The sequence below is a fragment of the Pomacea canaliculata genome, linkage group LG2 (genome assembly GCF_003073045.1).
Source record: "Pomacea canaliculata isolate SZHN2017 linkage group LG2, ASM307304v1, whole genome shotgun sequence".
Lineage (NCBI taxonomy): Eukaryota > Metazoa > Mollusca > Gastropoda > Architaenioglossa > Ampullariidae > Pomacea > Pomacea canaliculata.
Genome location: NC_037591.1, coordinates 30,966,826 through 30,986,716, shown reverse-complemented (window position 1 = coordinate 30,986,716; position 19,891 = coordinate 30,966,826). Strand labels below are relative to the sequence as shown.

The 19,891-nt window shown below is 38.0% G+C and overlaps 2 protein-coding genes across 6 annotated transcripts; both read left to right on the top strand.

The window, feature by feature from the left end:
- The first annotated feature begins 305 nt into the window (after window positions 1–305).
- LOC112556305 (E3 ubiquitin-protein ligase TRIM33-like) lies at window positions 306–12,358 on the top strand. Of its 5 annotated transcripts, none has more exons than XM_025225174.1 (7): window positions 306–520; window positions 1,286–1,454; window positions 2,743–3,845; window positions 6,700–6,846; window positions 9,175–9,330; window positions 10,595–10,774; window positions 11,166–12,358. In XM_025225174.1, the coding sequence occupies exons 3-7, from the start codon at window positions 2,757–2,759 to the stop codon at window positions 11,196–11,198; spliced, it is 1,605 nt and encodes a 534-aa protein (XP_025080959.1). In that variant the 5' UTR covers window positions 306–520; window positions 1,286–1,454; window positions 2,743–2,756; the 3' UTR covers window positions 11,199–12,358. The 5 variants fall into 5 exon arrangements, with proteins under 5 accessions (XP_025080959.1, XP_025080956.1, XP_025080960.1 ...); XM_025225171.1 differs by having other exon boundaries at window positions 306–529; XM_025225175.1 differs by lacking the exon at window positions 1,286–1,454.
- A 638-nt stretch (window positions 12,359–12,996) lies between these two features.
- LOC112556315 (E3 ubiquitin-protein ligase TRIM71-like) lies at window positions 12,997–19,290 on the top strand. Its single transcript, XM_025225191.1, has 6 exons — window positions 12,997–13,205; window positions 13,629–14,723; window positions 15,428–15,574; window positions 16,472–16,627; window positions 18,094–18,270; window positions 18,650–19,290. Exon 2 carries the CDS (start codon window positions 13,638–13,640, stop codon window positions 14,610–14,612), a length of 975 nt encoding a protein of 324 aa, XP_025080976.1. The 5' UTR covers window positions 12,997–13,205; window positions 13,629–13,637; the 3' UTR covers window positions 14,613–14,723; window positions 15,428–15,574; window positions 16,472–16,627; window positions 18,094–18,270; window positions 18,650–19,290.
- The last annotated feature ends 601 nt before the right edge of the window (window positions 19,291–19,891 follow it).

Below are 19,891 nucleotides of genomic sequence, written 5' to 3'. Positions count from 1 at the left end.
CCTGTCTGATTATCTGCTACAAAACACGCGTTAACAGTGTAATAGCAACTTGTGATCCTGCTTTGCTGCCAAGATTTATCCCAGTGCTGTGTTCCTAAAGATTATCATTATACGGGTATCAAGATACACGTCATTGTTTGCAGTAAATCATCTTATAAAATATGATGCAGTTGATATGGTTACTGTGTCTGCAATATAACAGAGAAGTGAAGTTAAACTTTTTTTTTTATATACAAATCTAAACGGAAATCCCCGCATGACCTGACGAGCTCTGTAACTATCACGTGACTCGTGTCCATGGCGCCCACCCGGTCGTAATGACAGTAAAACAGTATTTGGGACAAGATTTCTTGGCTCCTCGATCTCCAAGTGTTGTCAGCACTACTCAAGCGTGACCTAGCCTGTTACACTGAAAGACTCTATGTAATAGAAACACGAAGATACCATCTGACGTGTGAACATTTACCAATTTCCGTCAGTGTGTTGTCAACAGCCATTTCCTGGTTATTACATTACACAAGTGTGTCAGGTGTTGTGCATTCATATTTATTGTTGCAAGTATTTTCTTTAATTTATATTTATATACACATATTTATGCATACAAAAGCATTGTTTAAACTTCTCATATAGTATACAAGTGAAAATTTATTTTTAAAGTGCAATCAACTTTCGCTTTAATGCTGTCCTTTAGGTAGGTAGCTTTAAAGTGTCGTGTTACTTCTTATGATTCTTAACAAAGTCATAAAGCCAATGATGATAATATGTCTAATGAACGATAAGGTTAAGCTATATTTCAGAGGACTATAAAAAACTGAATCTACTTTTGCTTTTGTGTGTATGTAGGGGGATTTACAACCATCTTTCAGGTTTATAGTTTTTACGTTAGTTTAGTCCTTGTTACTCCTCGAGGAGCATAAGGCCACAACAACATTTCGCCGTAGGACAGTAGGGCAGACCCCTTCAGTTGGGCCCATGTGGTTCCGATGTCCTTTGCCTCGCACTCTACTGATCTTTTCCAAGTCTGCTTTGGTCTCCCAACTCTCTTCTTCCCCTGAGAATTGCAATCAAGTGCCTGCCTGTCAGCTGATTAGTTAAGGGTGTGTCCTATCCAGCCCCATATGCGCTTTGTGATGTCTTGGCTAGTGGTATTCTGGTTGGTTCTTTTCCACAGGCTGCTGTTGGAGATCTTTTCAGGCCATCTTATTCCATCTAATATAGTATTGGCATCGGTTGGTAAAGATCTGGAGCTTGTTGTTGATGGTGTTTGTCACTCTCCATGTTTCAGAATCGTACAGTAGGACTGTCTTCACATTGGTGTTGAAGATGTCTTACTGCTGAAGGATAATGCTCGTGAGTAGGCTGTTGAAAGCATGCCTGGCCTTGTTGATGCGGCTTTTGATGTCATCGTTTACTCCAACATCCTTGTTGACAATGCTAGCAAGATACGTAAAGTGGTCTGTTTCTAGAATGTTCTCTCTTTAAAATGGTATTGGGAGTTCCTGTTGTTGTTGATTCTCATCTCTTCACTTTTCTTTTTGTTGATATTTAAGTCAGTCTTCTCTGCTTCCTCTTCTAGCTTACTCAGTTTGGTTTGTGCATGTTGCTGCTGATGAGAAAGAAGACTACATTGTCTACAAAGCCAGCGAGAAAATAACTGTCGGTTTTAAATAGCCGTGAATGGGAAGACTACTTCAGAACGAATAGTAATAAAGCAACAGCCAAATATTACGTGTGAAATAAATTTACCTGTAGTTGATGCAGAAATGGTTTTCACATTTTAGGAAAGCACGGGATGTGACTGTACCGTGACTGATCACTGTATATAAAGGATAAGCAATAAAAGTCTGATGTCCTGTAGGCCTACAAATTTAGACATATTCGTGAGCACAAAAGTCTTGTTAAACTTCTCATATAGTATTAACCTGAAATGTTATTTTAAAAATCAACTTTTGCTTAAACGTTTCCCTTCAGGCAGATGGCTTTAAAACATTGTGTTGCTTGCTAAGTTCTTCAACATAAATCATACCGCAAATGGTGATGATACGCTTAATGTAGATAAAGATAAGGTCAGCTATATTTAAGAAGACTACTTTTCCATTTCATACCCTTGTTCGATGACATGTAGAAATTGATAGAAGAAGAGAATTCTAGGTGCTGTGTAGCACTTAAGTGGTTTTCTTAATGTTTCAGCTAGCAATATGTCATTAAGAGAAAAGTGGTGTGAGTAAGAGGGCGACAATTCTAAACCAAATGACAGATAAATGCCCCAGCACGGATTTGTAGAAAAACATGACACGACACTATGCCCTAATCATCTGAAATGTGTTGAAGACAAGAAAAATATTGTAAAAGAGAATGCCCTCAGCGCGTGTTTGTTCAACTCCTTTAGTTTTAAGAATGTTCCGCTTATTTCAAAATAAAAGCTACTGTTTTGTCAGCGTTTATACCAGCATCTCCAAGAGCTGAGAAAATAATTTAATGAACTTCCAAATAAGATGACTAACATATCAACAAACTTCAAAGCAAAAATAAATTGTCACTGAATGTAACATAAAACACTAGACCATTATGGACAAGAAGCAAACAACTTGAAAAGAGAAACGCCCATAAGGAAAAATAGATACAGGAAGATGCAAAAGTTGTGAACAGTTTCAGATTTTGCTGTGAATACCACAAAATTGCCCATTTTCTTTGTTATTGCTGACAACAAAAGGTTAAAACAAACTGTTGTTTTTATTTCAGACTGGTCTTTAGCTATGGCGGCAGTAATTCAGATACACGAAAGAGAGTGTGCCGTGTGCACTAATGATTTCACCACACCAAAGATTCTACCCTGTGGTCATCTCCTGTGTCGAGAATGTGTCATTTCTTGGATGGACTCAAAATCCAACGCTGGTTGTCCTCTGTGTGCCTGTCCTATAGTAGAGCATCAAGGTAACTCACCTCAAAGTTCAGTTAATGTTGTCGACGCCCTGCCTACAGACTATGTGATGGAAGCGATAGTAGAAAGTTCTCGCGTGCTGGTGAAGGATGACATGTGCACTATATGTGAAGACGTCAGAGCTGAGTACATCTGTATGCAGTGCGTGGAAAAGATGTGTCCATCGTGTATGAAGATACACAAGAAGATGTCCATCAGCCGCAGTCACGATGTGGAGAGTGTCAGCACTGTGACACCTGAACGTCTGGCTGCCAGCCGCCCTGCACTGTGTGCTGACCACGTCACAGAGAAGGCGGAGTTTTTTTGTGTTGATCACAACCTTGTCATCTGCACGCCATGTTTTTCTAACATACACTGTGAGTGCCTAGACGTCAAGTCTCTGGATAAGAAACTGAAGTCAGCGGAAGACGCATTAGGTTCTTTGAGAGAAAAGTTGCTTAAAGCAGAGGACAACCTGAAGCAAGCAATAGTCAAACTTAATGCACGCGTCCAAACAGCGAATATCACTGAACAGGAAAACATGGCGCTGGTGGACAAGACATGTGACCGACTTCAAACGATGCTCGACGAGTGTCGGAAACAAGTGAAGAAACTAATTAGTGATTCAGTGTCAAAGTTCAAGAAATCGCTATCTTACGTCAAAATCGAGCTGGAGAAACGCTTAGGGACAGTGACGTCACACAAACATCTCGTGACGCGAGCAACAACGGTCAGACCGCGCCACACCCTGATACACGCAGCCCAGACTCTGACAGACAGGGTCAACAGCCTTGACCTCAGTGATGAACTGAACGCAGAGGCTTGGGTGGATCCATCGCCGGAAATAACCAAACACTGTGACGATGTGGTGAAAGAAATACACGATGAGCTAATGGGCATCAAACGACAGATTGTTGTTGTAGAAGTAAGCAGTCTTTTCAATTTGTCTCATGTGCAGCATGATGTAATATAATTTTTGTTGCATTCATATTGTCACACCTGTTTTGCTTATTTACATGTAAGATCGTTATGACAAGAAGGCTCTAATTTGAATTCCTTTAATTAACAGCATCACAAGTCTGCAGGGGAGTTCTCTCTGTGTCGTTTTATCACATGGTACAACATTGAAAACGTTCTTTTCTTGAGTGCTTTGTATAATGGTGTTTAGTGATGAGTTTGTCTGTCTACACTGTCTTCTCAGGTGTGTTGTGGTACACGGTGGTGTTGTTCTCACTCTGTGAAATGTTCAGGCATGTCTGTAAGCCCGTCACTTGATCTCAGTATGTCGAGTTTATTACCCTGGCCGCGTATTAGTTGTCGTCAGTCGATATTGCTGCTTTATATTTCATTGTTTTTTGTCTGTGATAGTATTTCATGAATTTACTGTTGATCAAAACTACTACAGGCACCTTTGATGTTATTGAGCATGAGGTGCTATTCTAGCGCTTTGTTAGTGGGTCTGGTTACTTAAAGTAGGTACTGTTGTAATTTAAATTATCTAATGCCTGTCTAATCATAAACGTTGCAACTGATCAAAGGAATTGATGAAATCTGAAAAGAGAGGATTGTTTTGCTGACAAAACGTGAACCCTAATCATTAGGATGTAGTGATATCAGCAATTTTAAAGGGATACTCAAGGCTTGTGATAAGGCTCTGGCGACGGTCAAACGTTTCAAAACTATATTTAGTTACAATTACAGAGCACGAGAGCAACACAGGAGAAATAAAGGATTCGTTTCTCACTTAATTACCACTTATTAGCACTATTTCCGTTGCCGATGTTTATGAAAATCGAAAAAACCCAGTGAAATCGACCTTTGTGTCCTTCCGACGAGTAACCGCGATAGCTTCCCGAGATGGAAGATCAGTCTCCTTATGACGTCAATCTCTTTATGACGTCAGTCTCCTTATGACGTCAGTCTCTGACATGTAGTGTCTGCGGTCATTGGGAAGATTTTGCGTTAGATTAGTAATATCCAAACTAATCTACAATCAAGATGGCTTGGAGCATAATACGTCCCACTCTTTGGGCTCCCAAAGCTTTTTCGTACTGGGATTGAGCCTTTCTATTGGTATGACCCACTCTTTTTGTATCGCCTTGTCTTGAGGAAACTGATGAAAAGAAACATCTAGCTCCTTCTGGAAATTTCTACTAACTGTGCGTGTAGTATATAAACACATACTTTGTGACAATTGGGGTCGTGTTAGTGGACAGTGTCATAATCTGCTGCAGAAAAAATAGAACGGTAGTAGAACTCTCTGTTTGCTGTACAACAATATACTGAGTGGCCTAAACACAAGGTCGGCTTCTAGCCATAGCATCTGTGGTGAGTCCATTGTCAGAACTTGCCTTGACTGAACTTCCAAGTCGTTTGGAAATTGAACGTTATAAGTAGACCAGCAAAAACGACTTTGTTCCACACGTTTCTCATACACTGATACACCTGTGGAATCGGTGTTGAAATTTTGTCACAACCAGTCACAAGCTCAATGTGTTCTGATTAATGGAGCAGGACAAGCATCAAAGCAGGGAATGAGACTGTAAAGACTGTGGATTTCATGGAAACTCTGCATCAACTGTTTGACATAACTGTCTGCCAGTGTGAGGACCTTGGTGCATGCAAATGGGACAGAGACATTAAAGTACCACACCGAGATTGTCAGTAGTTGATGGACGAGAAATCACGAAATCGAAAATTGGTATAGTGGAACCATTCTGTCGATACTTAAAGATGACAATGATGTCAATAGGAAGTCAACAATAGACATAATAAAGACCATTCGTCAAGCAAGCTGGTGGGTCAGAACAAGTCAGGACAAGTGAGTGAGACATCAACATCAGTCTATGAGATGGATTCAAGGGATAGTTACATCCAAACTGTCATCAAGAGACTTTATGTCACACTAAGCAAGATTTTCGTTTACAACGGGACTAGAAATTGAAACCGGTACCTGTACTGTTTATAATCATTGTCTGAAAGTGCAAAATTTTATTTATTAACTGATTTTTTTTTACAATTATTTAATATATAGAACTTTTGATAAAACATTTAGTAATAAAAACATAATGTTTTTTGTGAAGAAGAAGGAGGTGTTTTTGGTTATTGCAGATTTCTTAGCTGTACATATTTGAACTCACCAGAGCTGATTATTCAAAACCCCAAATGTGTGGCTGTTGATCCGTTACAATTTATTGTATGTCGCTACAATCTACTGATCATATTTTTTTTTAATGTTCGAGGCAAAGTTCAGTACGAGAAAGTGATGTCGCCTTTTTTTAGAATCTTTAAAAAAATTCATGAGCAGTTGACATGTTAGCTGACATGAGAAGCTATTTTCAAAATAATAATTAAAAATATCAAAAAACTTCCTTTAGCTGAGCACAATTCGTCTGTTGTCTGTAAACTGTAGACAGCTGCTGGATAGCAAGACCTCACCAGCCACACGCAAACTAAATATTGTTTGTTATTGTGCAAATGATGGAAATAATATCGCGTGCTATGTACACCTGTAGACAATCGTGCTATGACATCTCCTAATACATCGAAACTGGATAATGTTTCTTTCTTCACTTCTGATCTTACTTGTAGTAGTCACTGTAGCAAAACTGATGAAATAGTGTGCAATAACTTTAATTATGATAAACTAAGCTATGAGAGTCGTGCTAATGTTAACGACTTTTGATGCCGAGTGCTAAAATATTTACCTACAATATCATATCTATTAATAATCAATTTATGAAGATGTTTAGTTTTTTTTTCCACATTTGATATCACAGAAACCAGTCTTTGTGTTCCACGAAAACTTCGGGACCAACATTCATCTGACAAACTTCGGAAAGACCGCACGTAAGGCTGAGCGTGACAAGCACAGCGACAGTCTGGTCGTGTCACGTGACGCCATGGCTGTGAACGTCTTGTATGAAGTAAGTTGTATGAGAGAGTAATGATAATAATAAATATGATGGTAATTACACTAACAAGTCATGATGGAGCGGTTTGGGTGTAGGTGACAGTTGTTATTGTGGAAGTAAAAGGACAGGTGGTGGTAGTAGTGGTCTAGAGGCATAGGTTTGCACCGTAGTTGAGGTTGTGGTCACGGCAATGGCGGTGGTGGAGATTGTCGTTGTAGCGGTAATTGAGCAATAAAGTTACAAAAGCGGTATAAAATGTTTGTATCTTTATAATGACTAAATTCCTGAGGGGAAACTGGATTAGAGACGACAGTTTGAAAGCAGTTGTTTACCTTCTGAAACACTCTGTAATCTTTACCAAGGAGGGATCAGTAGAAACTGCGTTTGGCAAGCAGCGACCAAAGTAAAACATCGTATGCCATGACCAGATACATAAACCTGGATACTCCAACCGCAATTACTGCCTGTCTGTAGTCACAAACACGTTTACGTATAAAAGATAATTATTGCCTGTATACTAGCATGCTCCAGTGACTACTGTACAAAGTGAGATATCGCAGAAGTCAGATAAAACATGCTTTTATCGTTAAATAAAAAGAAAAATTCATTAAAAAGAAAAATATACAACACATCTTTTTTGTCTACTTTTGCTCACCACAGACTAGATTTTTCTTTGTTGCAGACCAGGGGGATAGCCTAACAAAGTACAATCTCATCTCACACATGCAGTTACCATACACAGACAAACCTCTACCACCATAACAATGATTATAAAAGAAACACACGCATATTTGTGAGTTTTGTTTAAGAGTGATATTGCAGTTCATATAAAAGATTGAGCAAAAATTATCTTTTTGGCTATGACTTGATTCTTTCTATCGCCAGACGGTAACATTCAAACATCATGGTGTGTCATGGAACGGGTGGCTTAACAACACACTCGCACAAGATAATTGCGCGTTGTTTTAACACAACAAAACGATAGCCTGAGGCTGCACACATATTCATTTCCTTATCCAGTGGCTCAGGACTTTACAGACTACAAGACAAATACTTAGTTGTAACAATTCGCCTCAACACAGCGTTCAAAAGAGACAAAAATCTAAACGATATAGGCGATGTTTACATCCGGGGCACTCCCCACAATCAGTCTCAGCATAGTCAAATTATACAATATCAGCATGATTATTTTACACTCCTTGTACTCTCTCCTACTGTTCGGCAATAAGGTTCCAGTTCTGATTCCGGTTCAATTATCTATCTTATAACCACTCTAGCAATCATTATGTCCGTTGCTCACAGTTCATCGTTCCACTATCTTATGGTTGTCGCCCTCCACATCCCCAGCCAACTAGCATCCAAGTAACAAGAATAGACTTCACATATAAGCAGTTGACCCTTCCCCCGAAGGATCGTGGAAAAGAAATTCTTTGATCGCTTCTCGTAACTCAATGACTTATGACACTAGAAGGCTGTACACACTGACCGTGTCTGTGAGACGGTTTCCGGGGTCACAGCAGAGGTACTCCAACGTGACGTCACGGGGCCGACGGTTCTTCACTGGCCTATTCACAAATCATCGATAGGCCCGTTGATCGATCTCGTACAGTTAGTCCAAGTGCTGTTGGGTGTTGGACCGAAGGAATTGTCCGGTGAGGAAATTCTTCCTGACCAAGAAAACCGGTCGTAAGTTCGAAGACTCATCTCTTTCGATCTGACACTAGAGTCTGAGATTGGCAATACGTGGGGCAAACTTGTCCTGCAACTGCGAAGGCGTCGCTCTAGGCTACCTCGTTGTGAGAAAGCGAATAAGATTTAAGAGACGGGAACGTAATTTAATTCAGGACTGATATCTTCAAGAAGGAACTTGTTCTTGTTTTTCTTTAATTCTTAATATCAGAGGCTAAAAGAAGTTGACAAAAGCATAGCTTACTCCTTTTTCCGTAGAAGAAAAACATGGTATGAAACAAAAAAAGGCGTCTATTTATTTTATAACGGCAAGCCAGCCCGTCCAACTGACGACTATCAGCGTCTCTGTGGCTTTTTTGAAGCTTATGATTAGAGCATGTGAGTGTATAGGTAGATTGTTGTCTGCCGAGACCAACGGTTAGCCTCTTGAAAAGTTCTCAGCTGCTAGTCTCGGTAAGCCTAAACAGTGAATGTGACTAAGCCGGAAGCTTTGTACACACCTGCCTCATTTTAGTAGTTCACTGTAAAAAATCGTCGGCCAGCAGTACAACAATACAAGTTCGTGCTTAGACGGAGAGTTAACCTCTATATTATGATTTGTTAGCCATTGTAGTCGAGTTCACTTATCCTGTCACAATTATGTTTACACAGGTCAGAATGGATGAAATAAATACGCAAGACAAAAGCAATGTAGTCCTTGGTGTGACGAGAGTCCCTCCTACACAGCTCCATCTGCCGACGTTGGCTTATGACCTGAAAGAATCCGTCATTCTTTGGAAAAATGGCGTCAGCGACAAAAATGGCTATGTGAGTTTCCATAGTTACGGCTGTGAGCGAATATTGTTGTTTGGTTCAACTGGGCATGTGAAGAAAAACAATTAATCCACATGAACTTGTTTTTGAGATAAGCATTCTTAAGGGACATGTGATGATAAATAGTTTGATTAATGTCAGTGCAAAAAATTTCGATGATCTCTCTCCCATTTATGAGATATACGTCTACAAAATGACCATGAGCAAAAAGAAATGAAATTCATGATGTTACGATGAGCCTTCTCAAGTATGTGATCCCCTACTATTATTAATTAAACATTGTTATTACAATGTCTAAGTCTTGACCTTCGTTTTAAAGATATTTTTCTTTGCCCTTAATTGAGGCGGTAAGTTGGTACAACCACACAGGTGACAGATTTTATCAATCACTCTCTCTCTCTCTCTACTTTTCTCTTTCCACTCTTCCACTGTTTACTCTGTTTTTGTCAAAGTTCTGATCTTGTACCTGACCTTGAAAAAAACTCAATCTGCTTCATGAATAACGTCTCTTGACATAACTTCGGTTATTAAAAATTTTCTACCTCAGCTTTTTCAGAAAAGATCAGTTCAAAATTTATGATGAAATAATAATTGCACAACAGTTTTAAACCATATTTTCTTTAAATAATACTGACACCAAAATGTTTTATGCAACATTAGCATCAGACATTTTTATGTCATCTCTGCGGAGGGACCCTAAACCGCGGCGTGAACTTTTTTCTCCGAAAATGGGAAAACCAACTTATTATCTAGCCTACCGTTCTTATTATCTTAGGTTAATACAATGCTGAAACCTTTTGATATACTTTTATCAATAGCAAACATACTAAATACTTGAACGAAACCCTATAGAATTTGAATTCACATGTTCATGTCGGGTAAAAGCAATTATTGTAATGACTGAGTAGTAAAAAGTATCGAGGTAAGTATACAGTTAGTAGTCCGCTCTGTGACTGTACTGGTCACTGGGGATGGAGGTACATCTATATGGAGAGACGTGGCACCTGATAAGGCTCACCCTTCACGACTATCAAGAGCGATAGGAAAAAAAGATGCTAATGAAAACGACAGTGATGATTATGATTCAGCACACGGAATTATTTACACACTAGAGAAAATTGCATACCTTTAGACGAATAAATAAGTTACATCTTAGCCCTAAATGATGTGCTGTGCCTTTTGTGTATTAACTGTGTAAAAAGATTAAAATAGTCCAGCCCGCAGCACAAACTTTTACTAAGCATCTCATATTTTACAGCTCCAGTCTAATATCATCAAATCTCTCAAATTCCTGAAAGTCGGGAGTCGTGTTGGACTGTTGGTGGACTCATCAAACAACCTTCACTTTTACGCCGATGGAGACGACCAGGGTGTTGCAGCAAAAGATGTTCCGCAGCCCTGCTTCGCCATATTTGACCTGTACAGAAATGCTATTCAGGTGTGAAGCTTTGGTACACGGTAGCGGAGTATTAGTTGTGCCACAGATTTCTTCTGGTTTCCACAAATCGTTAGTTGACGAATAACTAAGACGACTAAACATTGTATTCTGCTATCGTGGCTACTTCCTTTTTTTTTTACTTAAAAGGTCTATCTAAATATTTATAGTCTTTCCACAAATATTTATATTCTATTTATATACAAATTACTACGCGTTATTATATGTAGCAGTAGAAACATTAATTTATAGTAGTACTTAGATGTTTTTCCAGCTTGACTATACTGTGGAAGATATTTATAAGACATTTATAATATGTATATAATATTCTATATAACTAATACTACACACTCATCTGTCTAGCTCTTGATATATTCTTCTCGTTGTTGCTCAGGTGACAGCCCTTCCTACTTCTGAGAGGATATGAAGCACACGTGATAATAAACAGAGAGAGACAATAACAACAGTGATAACACTGTTATCTACGACGACATCGAGTCTGACAATGATTCTATTAACTCTACCTTGTGCTGTTGTTTGTTAAATAATTGATGTAAAGAATTTGCAAAAGCAAATAACACAAATCGATGTGTTTCTCTGCACACTACCTAACCGAATAAAACAATCAACTTTGTGTTAGCTGATATACCGTGAACATTTTCTTCATATTAAAATATTTACAAATAAAATAAAAATATAAAATAAAAGTATTTTCAAATAAAAATATTTACTAACTTCTATTGTGTGACTCGCTATAACAAGAAAGGTCAAGCTACATTTACAGGACTTTATCATAAGTAGACTCATTTGACATTTGTGTTCTTCAAGCCGTTGTTTGTCATGTACTTTTAGAATACTTTGTTCAATTGAAATATCTTATGTATTCATTAAGTTTTAATTTACCAAGTCATACGCCATTTGTTGTGTGGTTATTTTTTTCCATACCTACAGACTATATTTTGTACTTTTGTTTCAATGAGACTTTTGAGCCCATATTGATGAAAACATATGAACAGTTTTATAACAACATCGTAGTGTATGCTAACAGACCACTTTTAATGTACGTTTGTGTAAGTGTCAATGTATGGAAGTTCTTAAGCCTTTGGACTTTGGAGACTAATTGTAGCAGTGTCAGCCCCGTCTAACCTTTTTCTGCTCTATTATGTCCTCTTCCTTGCTCAATTGTCTTTTCTAGCTAATGGAGTAAAGAACATAATTAAATAAACAATAAATGTGAATAAATACTGTAAATACTGTGGCAATGTCTCTGTGAGGTGCGTGCGGTAAGTTGTCATTGAAACCTTTACATAGGTACACCACATTCAGGTTCTCACTACATAAACATAAAAATTATGCTATTGTCAAAATGGTTTGACATTTTTTTCGAATTGTTTTTCTTAAATACGTTTATTTGCCACATCTAGATTTCCATTTTAAAATATTATTGTTGAGAAGATACAGCAGAAAATTGTGTCTTCCACAAGGAACAAATGTGGAGAAGGTCGTCATTGGCGAGACCATCCTATATTCACTTGTACTTAAAGGGATTCTAAAGGCAAAATAAAACTGCGTAAAGAGTGGGATCAATTTGAATCACGTCTATTTATATGTGTGTTCATGTGGAAAACGTTGAAGGATTTTAGTAGAATGTTGTGTTTAATAAGAGAAATAACACGGGATTTTTTCGCCGTCACGTGACCCTATGACATGTGGTTTCCATAGTGAGAACCATGCCTCGAGATTGCCATGAAAATATGAGAAAAGAGTCAAAATTTTCTTTTCATCACTTTCCTAGAGACAAGGCGATACAAACGATACTCATAGAAATTCTCGATCCCAGTACGAAAAAGCTTTGGGAGCCCAAAAGAGTGGGACGTATTATGCTCCAAGCCATCTTGATTGTAGATTAGTTTGGATATCACTAATCCAACGCAAAATCTTCCCAATGACCACAGACACTCCATTCAGAGACTGACGTCATAAGGAGACTGACGTCATAAGGAGACTGACGTCATAAGGAGACTGACGTCATAAGGAGACTGACGTCATAAGGAGAAAATTCTTCCATCTCGGAAAGCTATCGTGGTTACTCTTTTAAAACTATGATGCAGTTGATATGGTTAATTTGTCTACAATATAACAGATAAGAAGAATTTAAAAATATTTTTAAAAAACGGGAATTCCCACATGACTAGATGACCTCTGTAACTATCACGTGTCCTGTGTTTATGGCGCCCGCCCGGTCGGAACGACAGTTAAACAGTATTTAGTACAAGATTTGTTGTCTCCTGCGTCTCCAGTTTTACTGTCAGCACTATTCAAGCGTGACCTAGCCTGCTACACTAAAAGACTATAAGTAATAGAAACACGTAGATGCCGCTTGACATGTGAAAATTTGCCAAACTCAGAGTGTGTTGTGAACCGTCATTTCCAGGTGAGCTGTAGCATAAGTAGGTCAGTTTTTGTCCATTGACATTCATTGCTGCAGGTATTTCCTGTAATTTATATTTTGCTGTAGTGGTTGGAATCTTTCAGTATAATTAACAATAACATAAAGGTAAGCTACTGCATAATAATATCTTCGTTTTCAAAATTTTATTACTTCTCGTTCACGAGACCTGGTTATTAACCTTTTTACAACAAGAAATGGGTAAAAATACTTTAGTGAAAAAATAAAAGTGAAAATTATAAGCACTATAATGTTTAAAAGTGAGTTTTCAAATTACTTCATGAGAATCTTATCAATAATCCTTGTTATTGATGGTAAAGAGAAAGATGACACTGATTATCTGAGTGTGTCATCTGGCTTAATTACAATAATTAGTAATAACAGTGCTGTTTTATTTTTAAAAAACAGCTTTTGAGTATGGCAACAGCGGCGCAGGAACACGCAAGAAAGTGTGCAGTGTGTACTAGTGACTTCACCACACCAAAGATTTTACCCTGTGGTCATCTCTTCTGTCGAGAATGTGTCGTTACCTGGCTGGACTCAAAATCGGACGCCGGGTGTCCTCTGTGTACCTGTCCTATATCAGAGCATCAAGGTAATTCATCTCAAAGTTCAGCTGATGTTGTCGACGCCCTGCCTACAGACTCTGTGATGGAAGCGATAGTAGACAGTGCTTGCGTGCTGATGAACGGTGGTATGTGCACCGTATGTGATGACGTCACAGCTGAATACATCTGTATGCAGTGTCTAGAAAAGATGTGTGAATCATGTATGAAGATACACAAGAAGATGGTAGTGAGCCGCAGTCACGATGTGGAGAGTGTCAGCACTGTGACACCTGAACGTCTGGCTGCCAGCCGCCCTGCACTGTGTGCTGACCACGGCGACAAAGCTGAGTTGTTTTGTGCTGATCACCATCTTGCTATCTGCATATCATGTAGTTCTAGCAAACACAATGAATGCCCAGATGTAAAATATCTGGATGTGGAGATAAATTCAGCTGGAAATGCGCTCGTTTTATTGACAAAGGAACTGACTAAAGCGGAGGACAACCTGAAGCAAGAAATAGTCAATCTAAATGTGCGCGTGCAAACAGCGGATGTCACTGAACAGAGAAACATGGCGCTGGTGGACAGGACATGTGAACGTCTTCAGAAGATGGTGGAAGAGTGTCAGACACAGCTGAAAAAACTAATCAGTGATTCCATTTCAAAATTCAAGAAATCCTTGTGTGACGTCAAAAGCGAGCTGGAGAAACGTCTAGGGAAAGTGACGTCACACAAACATCTCGTGACGCGATCCACAACAGTCAGACCGCGTCCCGCGCTGATACACGCAGCCCAGACTCTGACAGACAGGGTCAACAGCTTTGACCTCAGTTCCAAATTATAAGTAGATCCTTGTGTCAATCCCTCGCCAGAAATAACCAAACACTGTGACGATGTGGGGAAACGAATACAGACTGAGCTCCACAGCCTGAAACTACAATTGACTGAGGTTCAAGTAAGCAGTTTGTTATGTTCCATGTCCAGCACTGTGTAATACAATTTAACGTCTTTACGTCCATATCTTTTAAAGTTTCTTTAATGATCTGTTTATTGTTTCTTACTACCGTGGCACATGTAAGTTATCTGGCGGTATCAAACTATGACAGCTTTCATTCCATGATTGTGGTAACTAATATACGCTGTGCTGTCTGTCTAATTTGCTGTGTTGTTGGTATTTCACGAAATATTTGTGTTTTAAAGACCTTTACTTGATCTCGGTATCTATTTTTTCTAACCACGCTATCGTAATCAAACAAATATTATATTGTTGATCTTTATTTTTGTCAAAAAGCTTGTACTGATGGTTATTTATATTATGTTCCTTTTCTCCTAGTTGACAACTGCACTGGGAGTAGTAGTAGTCACAGTAGGAAAACCGATGAAATCGTGTGTAATATCTTAAAATTCAACAGTTATAATTATCACAATGATAAATTTTCATTTCCATTTATTTACTGGCTATAAGCGCAGGAATATTTTAGCCGTAGCAATAATAACAATGCAAATGGTAAAAAAGATAATGATGATAATAAAGATAAATAGTGGTAATAGTAACGACTATTATTACCAGCTGCTAGGGTATTTATTATTTACAATATATATATATATACATGTATATATATTTAAAATATCACTTATTTTTTACATTTGGCCGCACAGTCACAAGTTCTTGTCTTCCACGAGAAGTGCGGGACCAACATTCGTCTCATGAACGGCAACACGACGGCGCGAATTACTAACCTTGAGAACTACTGCAACGGCGTGGTCGTGTCACGTGACGCTATGGCTGTGAACACCTTGTATGAAGTAAGATGCAATGATAGCATTATAGCAATAATGAAGATAATGGTAATAATGTTGATGTGGCGATTAGGAGTGGTTTGTTTGTAGATAGCGGTCGGGTTTGTGGAGGTAGAGATGTTGGTAGTGGAGGTAGTGTTCAAGGGGTTGAAGTTGGACGGTGGTTGTTCTGGTGGTGATAACAAAAATGGTGGTATAGATTGTTGTTGCTAACAAGTAATGGGATGATGACGTTAAGAAGTAGAAAACCGTTTGCATTTTCAAACATTTTGAATTTTCTTTTCATAATGACCTAAACCCCGAAAAGAAGTTTAATTGGGCACAGCTTTTTTGCAAACAGCTCTTTCTCTTCTAACAACGCTCCATTACCTGTCACAAAAGAAGGATATGAAAGAAATAAAACTTGTACATATGAACAAAGTGAAATGGATACTTCGTATGGATACTTCGTATGAACACTTACAAATTTATTGCTTGTCTGTACTAACAAGAAACATGACCATGTAAAAAAAAAATAGTTATAGTCTTATTCAAACACGCCTTCACACTTCAGGTACTCGTGTATAATGTGAAATATTACAGGTTTGTTTGTTTTTTTCTTCTTCTTTAGTAATTCCTTAAATACTTTTCTTAGTACTACAGTGCTACCGAAGAAAGGGATAAACGTAAAATTGTATAAATTTAAATAAATGTTTCAATTATGGGTTTAACAATTTCTACAAAATTGCAAAGGGTTATAAAGAAACAAATAATTGAAGGAAAACCAAAGTCCTTAGTCCTTATTATGTAGTCTGTTGGCCATGAATTTTGTTAAACATGCCGATGGCTGAATGTAATCTCTAGATTACTTGCTCTAAGCGATTACAATCGAGTTTACTTTAACTTGTTCTTATGTTTACACAGGTCAGAATAGATGAAATAAATGTTTTAGACAGAAATGCGATTTTCCTTGGTGTGACGGAAATCCCTCCCGGGCAGTTAACTGTGACGACGTGGTCCACAGACCCCGAAAACTCCGTTATTATTTGGGAGAGTGGAGTCCGCCGCAAGGGTTATAAAGTGAGTTTCATGGTAAAAGTTTTGAGCGAATATTGTCGGTTAGTGTGACTGTGATGGGAGAAAAGGATTTTTTGAAAAGTTATTTAGTGAAACCTGCATTTTTAAGAAAAAGAGGCTTGGCACTTTTTTAATATTTCCGTAAAACTCATTTTAAGATTTAACCCTCGTAAGAAATGTGGATGAGGTATGCACGGCAACAAATCACCTTGCACAGAAAAAAGATTGAAAGACAGAATAATAAGATGTGCCATCTCAACATACTCATATGCGACACGCTACCACAAATTAAATATATTTTTTTAATCTCTAAGTTTTGACCTTACTTCTGAAACCTTTTCTGTCTTTGCGGGTGGGGTAATGTACATCAAAACATGAATGCACTAGATCAAAATGCTAGGTTTTCTCTTCACAATGTCAATCTCGTAACTTAATACTACTCTAAGTCTGCGCTGATATATTAGTACCAAACCGCGACACACATCATTTCATTCGTTAATTTCATAACGGGCACCATTTGTAGAGGACACATAATGGATCCTAGCAGACGTGAACTCATGCCAACAGAGTCGAACTTGAACGCCATAAGAAAGGTTCACCATCCTGTTCACTCCTTCACCCAACGTTTATTCTATTTGCCACGGCGTCGACCGTTTTCAACACCTCCTTGGAAAATCGTCTTCGGCAAGGTGTGATGTCAGATGATGTGACCAAACCATCTCAGTTTCTATCACTTGACGATAGCAAGCGGAGAATGTGGGAGACCTACCACATTGGTGATTACGCTGCGTACAAAGTCCTTTTTTCAGCTGCTTGTAGGTGTTCGAGAAATTGTCATCCTTTTGCAAGTTTCTTTGTCATTCAAACTCTACGAGACCACTTCAATGCAGCGGGAAGTAATGCAGAGCCAAGAACCCCGGAAGCCCGCGGTTAAGCACCAAGCAGCATGACACGTTCATTGTTCTCTTATTAAAAAAAAGGTGTGAAAATTGTGAAAACTTACAGTTCCTAAAAAGTTGTTTATGCTCTCGCACTTGACGCTGTTTAACCCATAGTTCTTTGCCTCAAGCATCCGCACTCACTCACCCAAAATACCATTCAAACATTCACTCCAGCAAAAGGCTTCAAGAATAAAGAAAGACGTGCCACTTGAGGCCTGCAACTCACTCGGTTTTGGGCGATAGTGATAATGAGACAACAAAGGATGATGATGATGATGATGCTGATGATGATGATGATGATTGATGATTGATGTTGTTGATGATGATGATGATGATGATGATCCAGTGCTGAGCGTTATTTATTTACTGTAAACATTGTAAACCTTTAGACGTTCTCAGTTGTCAGAAAAATAGGCCTAACTCATAAGCAGTATCATTTTGTGTATCAGCAATGTACAAAGATTAAAATAATCCCAACCTGACAATATTTATTAGCCATATCACGGATTTATCTCTAATTTTCTACAGCTCAAATCTAATGTCGGTAAAGCTCTCAATTCCATCAAAGTCGGGAGTCGTGTTGGACTGTTGGTGGACTCATCAAACGACCTTCACCTTTATGTGGATGGACAGGACCAGGGTGTTGCTGCTAATAATGTCGCACATCCCTGCTTTGCCGTATTTGATCTCAGCTTCGCCATTCAGGTGCGAGGCATTGGTTCTCGTCAACTTCTTGTGAACTTTCGATTGTGATATGACACTTCAAGGGACTTTTGCGCTAAGAGTTTTCGAGGCAATAACAATTAAAATAATAGAATGCTTTTATAAAAGAAAATTTCATTGCCTTGATTAATTTAATTCGGACTAAAAAGTCATGTTCAAAGATTTATTTCTCCTACAAACATGCAAGCAGTTCTATACATTATTAGGAGTTACAGGGAAGAACTAGCTCTATACTTTCTAGTCGTAGTAGTAACAGTTGTTGAGGCCCTCTTATACTTGTCTCCAGCTTGTCTTTACTATACGAGATTTATATCTTATTATACACCTGTTTGTCATTTGCTGTCTTCTCTTTGTTGCGCAGGTGACAGCCCTTCCCAAATCTACATGGACATAAGACATGGAAAAAATCAGAAGAAGACAATACCAACATAGTTTATTTCAAACTGAGGACATGATCGACTTCAACGATGATTTTATCAATGACCTCTACATTGTAGTGTGTTCAGTTAACCATTGGATGTAGGAAACAGAATTACAAATACAATATTTATTGCTTTTTATATTATCTAACCAAGAATTATATTTTGATTTATCGAATGTCTAAAAGGGAAGAAAGTTTGCTCCTTTTCAGGAAAAATGTTTTTCGATTCTTTACATAAACCCGCACATGCCGTAGCTTACTACACGCAGTCACAGTAATACCATCAGTACATATGAAAAATCCGCAAACAGACATATTTGGTAAAGTTTAAAGAAGTCTTGATGTGCTAATTCCTTACCAAACGTGATTTGTGAAGTTACAACTGTATTGTGTTACGAATTAAAGCTCCTAAGAATGCCTTGAAGAGAAGGAGAGAGGAAGGGAGGAAATCACAAAGTAATATTGTCTGTAGCTGAGGCAATATGAAGGTAATACACTGATAACCTATTTTGACTAAATTTCAAAAGCATTATTATATAATTTTTACATTCTTTGAAATAGTATTTCAAATGCAGCAAGGTAATTGTTTTACTATACCTGGTGTTGAATAAACTGATGCAGAAATTCACTCTTATTCCATTGTAGGAAAATTTTTCCTGCATGCACTTAAGTCTTTCAGTAATTTTTTTCTAATGTAGAGCAATCAAGAGCAGGTAAATATATGTCTGTTCTCCAAAGATGGCAAAACTCATAAAGCTAGTGGACACTGAACCTTTATACAACTAAACCTGTACCTGTGTAGCTCGTGTTTGAAAGCACTATTATTTTAATAACTGTGTATTTCTTTGAAGCCTAGTCAACATTTCGATACACAACACAACTATGTCGACATTTTTAAAAGTGAAAAAATAATTTTATTAGTTATGTTAAAGTTATATGCATTAGCACATTAATTTTTTTAAAAGCCCTAATTAACATGTTTCAATGTGTATAAAGAAAACCTGAACCAAATGTTCGACCTGTATCACATGTCATTATGAAGTTACAAGATTTTGAAGTAAACAAACTGTAACATAAACAAAGAAGGGAAAAACCGAGAAAACAAAGCGAAAACTTAGCAATTTACCCGTTGAATGGAAAATATAACCATCTTTTAGTATAATGTTTTATAAGTATAAAATA

Excerpts from the sequence above, each read along its gene's own strand:
- LOC112556305 (XM_025225175.1), top strand. The coding sequence starts at position 2,757 with ATGGCGGCAGTAATTCAGATACACGAAAGAGAGTGTGCCGTGTGCACT. Across the intron at positions 3,846-6,699 it reads GACAGATTGTTGTTGTAGAA|AAACCAGTCTTTGTGTTCCA; the intron begins GTAAGCAGTCTT and ends TTGATATCACAG. Across the intron at positions 10,775-11,165 it reads TGTACAGAAATGCTATTCAG|GTGACAGCCCTTCCTACTTC; the intron begins GTGTGAAGCTTT and ends GTTGTTGCTCAG.
- LOC112556315 (XM_025225191.1), top strand. The coding sequence starts at position 13,638 with ATGGCAACAGCGGCGCAGGAACACGCAAGAAAGTGTGCAGTGTGTACT.